A 7,639-nucleotide genomic window follows, 5' to 3' on the forward strand; every position below is an offset into this window, starting at 1 on the left:
TTACAAATTCATAACTTTTTGAATACCACATGACTTTTAAAGATTCTTTAAAAGTTTTAATTGAATACCACATGACTTTTAAAAACTCTTTAAAAATCTTGATCGAATACCGCATGACTTTTAAATACTCTCTAAAAGTTTGAATTGAATACCTCCAAACTTTTAAAGTTCATAAAAGTCTTTAAAATTCTATGAAAGTCATGATTGAATACACCCCCCTAAGTGTGGGGGTCTAGATCTTTTGTGTATAGTCGTTTACTACTTGGGTAGTTTGCTAGCATTCGAATAAAGTTTGCCTCGATATTTGAAAAAAAAAAAAAAAAAAAAAAAAAAAAAAAAAAAAAAAAAAAAAAAAAAAAAAAAAAACACCGTAGTAGCTATGTTTTGTAGTAGTGAATGGAATAAAATTTGTATTTTATGCCTTATCTATTCCGTTATCTATGAAATAGCATTTTTATTCCTTCAAAACCTATTTCGTGAACCAAACATGCTGGAAATGTCCCTACATAATAAATATATGTTAGACCATAATATAATATTGTCCTATTAATATCATTGTTTTTTCTCAAGTGACGAGAAATTTAAAATTCTAATGGTCCGATTGAGTTACATAAAATAAGTTCTTGTGAGAATTTATTCCTCAAATTTTAGGTAGTTGGAACATTGGCCCAAGGTGCCCACTGAAATGAGTAAAAAATTAAACTATACGAATATCGATTAGGCAAGTGCACTTATCGTTTATGAATATAGAGGTGAGAGTAACGGGTGTCGTATCCACAAGGACTACAAGTACTAGTACTATTTATTTTTCTATTATGTAGCCTTTCGTAAAATGTGTAATAGAGTTTGAGAAAAAAAAAAAAAAGAAGCAGAGAGAAATAAATAAATAAAGCAATAAAAAGTAAGAATACAGTCGAAAAGGGTACTTAGATCTATGATTCCATATCATACCATTGACCCTAAAATATACGGAGTACATGCTAATAACAATTGTTTATGTATGAGATCGCGATATCTCATAATTTATGCTAATATCTTTCTCAAGTTTGATTCGAACATATATGATTGATGACATCCTATCTCTAGGGTTGCATTCCACTCCTTCCAATTATGTGAGATATACATAAACTAATGATACCTCTTATCTATCTCAAAGATAATGTATCACTCAATAATCTAATAAAGTAAACATGCAAATATTGATTTAAGAACAATAAAGAAGCACAATTGAATATGATGATAAACAATCAAAATTAGCAAGAAACAATTAAGAACATTGTCTCAATCTAAAGTTCACCATGAATCCAAGTACTACAATATTTAGCCTATAATCATGGAGGAAAACACAAAAGAAAATAAAGAAACGAGAAGATAAACCAAATATATACATAGGAAAACCCTTTAATTGGTGAAGAAATCTTGATTATAAGCTTTCCCAAGATGTAGAAGTGTACGTCTTCAATTCCCATGTGTGGTTGAAACCCCTAAGAGTGTATTGGAATGTTTCTTGAAGTCTAGGATCGAAAAGTCCTCAAAAAATCTCAAAATGAGATTAAATACCCCATTCCTGCATCCTACACGATCCGTGACATGGGCGTGTCAAAAATCGCAGGAAAAAGAGCGCACATGTGACATGGGCATGTATGTCACTGTTTTGTCACATGGCGCGTCGAAATTCAAGCTCGATTTTGGAATTGTTCTACTATGAATTTGAGAAACGTTTGAACATTAAAGTTGTAGAGAAGTTTCTTATCTTTTCATATCTGCTTGAATCACCTCAACTGGACATTGTATGAAAGATATATGGTCAATATACTATCAGTATGTCGCAGGATAGATTCCTCAGGACACGTCCAAATATTATGAGTTTTCTAGTATAGTGCGTTTGAAATCTCTCAAAGTTTTCAACACAAAAGTTATAACAGACTTCCTTAGCTTTCTATTGATATTTTAATCACCTCATTTGGATATTATATAATAGAGTTATAGCCAAATTAAAATACTCCATCATGTGATGAATTATCATGTTTTATCATTCTTGCTTAGAAATTCATAAAAACCAAATAATAACAAATTAAGTATCGAGTTCAATCAATCCAAACAAAAAATATACCAAATTGAAATGAAATAACTAATGAAAATGCTTGTCTTTAGGCGCTTATCAAACATATAATGGAATGCGTGCGTATTTATACATAAAGGGAAACATTGTCTTGTTCTCGCTTCCAATGTATGGATAGGAAGGGGGATAACTTGCCAAGGTATAGAGCGCAACATGCATGTATATTGTCGTCTTCATTCTTTCTACCTAGTCGTCATTCCTGCCTGGAGGGTGCTCATCGCTTTGCTTACCGAAGATGCGAACATGTGTCCCTCACTTAGGACAAGTGGACAAACTATACTATACCTATCATTGGTCAAAGGCTCTCTGTTCGATTAGGCAAGATCGATAAGATGGGCCAATGGCGAGTAAGTTAACCTACGCACATTAACCCCAACAAAGGAAAATATGTTTTACCTCTCTATTCCAATCCAATTGAAAATAAATTTCTCAAATTTGAGGAAAATAATTTTTGTTTAATCTCCTTAGATATTTTATTTTTCACATTTTTTGAGAGAAAAGATACAACATAAATTTTTATATTATCTTCAATTTTGAGGAATTTAAATTGCATTTTAAAAAATAAAATAATCTACTAACCAAATACGAATTCAAATCTTGATGAATTAAAACTCCAAGGTGAATTTCAATTTGATGAACGAATGACGTTTAGTTGGAAGGAGGAAATTAAACTAATTATATTAGAGTAATGAATTATCGGTGCTCCAATTACAATTGATCCAAATAAAATTTGACTATTCCACCTGCATAGCATACCCTAATAGCTCACCTGAATACATCATAGGTCAACATAGTTGAGTGCAAAACCCTAAACTGGAAAACAACAATACAGAAATCAATTTCCCATCCGCCCTACATTTTCGCATCTTCAAAGCCCCGATCCATGCTACTAACTTTGTTGTATTTCATCAAAACCATATCTTTCCATTTAATGTTTAACGCATATACCATTTTATAAAATTTTAATTAAACTATCTATAAAATTCGATACCTGTGAATTTTTTGAGATACCTAAAAGCACAAAACCAACAAAATAGAAACAAGTAAGTATATAATTCAAGCTAATCATAGCTAAATTATGCATTCATATATATCTATATTTCGCCCTCTTGAAATCTTTGGGGGTTCAGTTACAATAATGACTAACCAGCCATATATGGTTGATACAATAGTATAATAATACAGATTATATGATCTGCAGAAATAAAACAGCTAGCTAAGCTATCTAGCTGCTAATTAATACTACATATATATATTCTACATGCCCAGCTTTTTGATAGTCATCTCAATGTCACTGGCTATGGCTTCTGCATCCATCTTTATTCCCAGTATCCCTTTCTTCGAAAACCCTGCCATGTATAAACCCTTCTCTTCACCTTTCCACTTTGCATTCCCATTCCCATTCTCACCATATCCATTCTTGCCCCCCACCTGCATATAAAAACACTCGAAACTCAGCTCGTTTTGCCTCAAAAATCTTTTATTATATTTCTCCTCAGTTATATTAATCGTAACCAGAAAAATTCATTACCTTGAGCCATTTAGCGGCCGAGCTCATGTACCCGGTTGCAAACACTATCGCATCAAAGTTTTGCTCACGCCCGTCCTCGAACACCACGCTGCGCTCCTTAATCTCGTGAATCGCGGGCACTACCTAAATTAACAAAATCGCACAACCGGTAACCCTAATTAATATTTACTATCTACCAGTAATGTCGTTAATTTACCTTTTTTTTTCAAGTAGTACTCAAAAAAATTATTTACTACCTTGATTTCTCCGGTTTTGATCTTGTGGATGGTTCCGACGTCGATGACCGGAGATTTACCGGTGACCGCTTTCAGGTAGAACGGACCGTCCGCCGGCGATCGCAACCCGTAGCTGGACAAATCGCCATATTTGAGCTTGCCGCACCAGGAAATAGCCATGTCCACCATATACAGTGGCAGATAGTTCAGTAATGTCATTCCGGCACGTATCATATCTCTGGTAAAAACATGAACCTGTACCGTGCATACACAAATTAGTCACGATTAACGTTGACTATCTAGGTTTTTGTTAATGATTTAATAATTAATGTTATTTCAGTTATAGTACGGAGTAACGTACAAGGGCTTAGTTTACCCAAAAAAAAAAAAAAACGTACAAGGGCTGGCTATAAGAAAAACATTTGACCAATGAGACAAACAAAATTAATTATCACTTAATTAAACCTAGGAAGTGGAGAATTCTCTTGCCATAATTAACAAACGCAATCATTAGATTCACTGTACTCTAAAATATAGATGAAATTACGTGCTAGGGTTTTGACTTTTGAGCCTTAATAACACAACTCTATCATTGACCATTATTTGAGACTAGATACACTCAAAATTTTAACAAAATCTCAAATTCAGACCTTAAAAATGATATAAAGCATTAACCTTTTAATTTGCATGCACCTAATACAACCTAAATTTTTTTGAAGAAGCTTTAAATTTATACCAAGTACCCTTTGATGAACATTTTAGATTTTTTTTTTCACGCACACGCATATATATGAAAAACCTAGTAGTATCCAACAAAAAATACACAAGTACTATATATATTGCATACGTTTTAGATTGTACGAATTGTACACGTACAACCATGAATTCTTTTTAGATTGTACGAATTATAAGATGATCGGTCAGTTTTTTTTTTTTTTTTCAAAGGAAAACATTAAAGCTTCATTTACTAATTATAGAAACCAACACGTCACAAATAATTAAAGGAAGGAAGCTGGATGATCAACCGATCGATCAAATTACTCCATGAAATCAGCCCTAGAAAGACTGCGGTTCCCTAGTTAGCCAACAAATGGATAGCCCGATTCACATATCGCTTAGCAAAAGAGATAAACAGATTAGATGAATGAGAAATCCATTCGAATGAGAAATGCAAATGGATGGAAAAGGAAAGTAATATTATTTATATAGAAAATGAAAATAATAAATGTAGATATATATTACTATACCGGGCTTCTAACAACAATGGATGCATGACCTCCATAGTTGGAGACATCATAAGCAATTTCCATGCCGGAGTTCCCACATCCGATCACCAGAACCTCCTTCCCTTCATACTTCTTCCCGGACTTATACTCACGCGAGTGAACAATCTCCCCTCCAAAAACCTCCTTCCCGGGAATCACCGGCACATACCCCTCCGCATTATCGCCGCTCGCAACCACCAGGAACGGCGCCGTATACTCCTCCACCTCGCCAGAACCCTCGCGGCGAGCCACCACGTGCCATTTCCCCTCCGCGTCGTCGAAACGCGCCGCCTCCACGCAGCGGCGGTACCTAGGGCTAATCCCGAAGCGGAGAGCGTAATCGTCCAAGTAGCGGATGAAGGCGTCCTTCGGAATGTAAGTAGGGCTAGCCGCGGAATGCGGCGCGTACGGCAACGCGCAGAACTCCTTCGCGAGATGGAGATGGAGGCGATCGTACGATCGGTTCCTCCATAGCGAAGCTAGGCATTCCTCTTTCTCCAGAACTATGTGCGGAATCGAGAGCTTTTTCAAGCACGCCGCCGTCGCTAGCCCCGCCGGTCCGGCGCCGACGATAATCACCGCCGTTTCCTCCATAGCTACACAGCTTAATTCGGACTTAAGAACTGAGAATATAATATAATATTAGAGTTGAGTATATTATGATATTTGTGAATGAATATAATCCTCCTCGCTTACTCGCTTTATATAGAGATGATAACGGGTATATATGACGACATTAAAATCACAATTTATTATTATTTTTTTTACCACTTTTCACATTGTAAAAGTGAAGCTGATCGAATATGGATACTTTATTTTATAAAAACATTACATTTTTAATTATGGGTTGAATTTAATACTTTATATAATGATATAAGGAGCGTATATTTTTATTTTTTTTTTAAATCTACTTAGAATAAGTTTAGATATGAAAATTTTAATGCGTACAATGTATGTATATAAATATAAGTATCTATAAAATCGATGTAATTTGCAATATCAACTCGCCTGTAAAATGGGGCAGTGGTTTCTAGAAATTCATAATACGTGGTTTAGTACATGCTTGCATCATATAATTTTTTTAATACCAAATCGCTTTTCTCTTTCATACAATGAGACTAGCCTTATTCAAGTTTTGGTTAGATTCATTTCGAGAGTGGCTCTTGAATTCCATTTGAGTTGATCAATTTTAAAATAATTTTTAAACTATTTAAAATTAATTATTTTTAATAAAAGAGAGTGATGGATTAATCATTAAGATTAGAAGAAAGAACCTCAACAAGGAAATTTATTTAACTCTTAAAATTAAAAATTAGGTATTAAAACTTCCACATTAGGTATTCTCAAAAAAAAAAAAAAACTTTCACATTAGGTAACTGATATCGAGATTTATGATTCAATTCGATATTATTTTAAAAGTATCCTTAAAAGGGTGGTTAGAAATATATTATATTGATCAATCAAATCTTTGATTAATCCGTCCGATCTTTGACTCAATTAATCAAAGATCCCTTGTCTCAGATAAGTTTTTGCCATTTTAATAATGATCGTTGATTTATTCATAATACGTTATTTAATTAGTCCTCGTATTTGTGGTTAAAGTTTGGACAGTCAAAGATTTGTGTCGAATTTTATTTTATGACAAAATACATTGCACATTATATTCTTTATACGTTTTTTTTTCATTATGGTTATTAGTGTAATGTAATTTACTCTCCATAGACAAATGACTACATACAATAATTACATGATGAATAATATGTATATAATAATAAATTATCATAATGATAATAAACCATCACAATAACTCTTAACTAATTGAGACTAAATTGTCCACAATAAACAACAACATTAAACTATTTGTAAATAATAACATTAAAAATTGCACATGAAAAATTGCCTCAAACTAAATATGCCATGTGTCATGTGTGGCAATTCTAAACTTAAATTTACGCTAATAATATATATTTTAGATTCTCTAACGTTTTTATATAATACCTTTGTGAGAGTCGAAAATTGATGTAGTTATTTATATATCATAATTATTAGAGTCAATTCCTTTTTTGGTCCTAGACTTATGGTGGCAAAGACAATTTTAGTCCTCCTTAAAAAAATCAGACAATTTGTGGACAGAGTTATTTTAACGGGGACAATTTTGGTCCTCCGTCTAATATCCCCGTTAGATGACCGTTTGAGAGGGGGCAACTTTGTCATTTCACGAGAGCTCCTCTTACAGTCTTCTTCTCAGTAGTCGTAGACAGTATACACAAGTGACCTACCCTTCGAAGACCTAATTGGAATCGGAATACACAAATCGAAGACCAAATGCGAAGCAATTCCGGCGATTCGAAGACCTAAATCGCAGTGAAGAAAGTGAACCCACTTCAATTGAAGCTACAGACCGGTGTCGAAGCAAACCGTAGGTATTTCGAAGAGGAAATGGAGAACAATAACTTAGGTACGAAACGAAATCCTTTATATATGTATGCTATCCATGAGATATCTG

The 7,639-nt window shown here is 33.7% G+C and overlaps 1 protein-coding gene across 1 annotated transcript; it reads right to left on the reverse strand.

Annotated features, from left to right (window-relative positions):
• Window positions 1–3,379: 3,379 nt before the first annotated feature.
• Window positions 3,380–5,727, reverse strand: LOC116020500 (probable indole-3-pyruvate monooxygenase YUCCA10). Its single transcript, XM_031260970.1, has 4 exons — window positions 5,116–5,727; window positions 3,890–4,123; window positions 3,654–3,776; window positions 3,380–3,613 (listed from the first exon to the last, which is right to left on the reverse strand). The coding sequence occupies exons 1-4, from the start codon at window positions 5,725–5,727 to the stop codon at window positions 3,380–3,382; spliced, it is 1,203 nt and encodes a 400-aa protein (XP_031116830.1).
• Between the last annotated feature and the right edge of the window lie 1,912 nt (window positions 5,728–7,639).

This window comes from Ipomoea triloba, chromosome 5, assembly GCF_003576645.1.
Source record: "Ipomoea triloba cultivar NCNSP0323 chromosome 5, ASM357664v1".
NCBI classification, from domain to species: Eukaryota; Viridiplantae; Streptophyta; class Magnoliopsida; order Solanales; family Convolvulaceae; genus Ipomoea; species Ipomoea triloba.

Excerpts from the sequence above, each read along its gene's own strand:
- LOC116020500 (XM_031260970.1), bottom strand. The coding sequence starts at position 5,727 with ATGGAGGAAACGGCGGTGATTATCGTCGGCGCCGGACCGGCGGGGCTA. Across the intron at positions 4,124-5,115 it reads CCATTGTTGTTAGAAGCCCG|GTTCATGTTTTTACCAGAGA; the intron begins GTATAGTAATAT and ends TGCACGGTACAG. Across the intron at positions 3,614-3,653 it reads CGGCCGCTAAATGGCTCAAG|AAATATAATAAAAGATTTTT; the intron begins GTAATGAATTTT and ends ATAACTGAGGAG.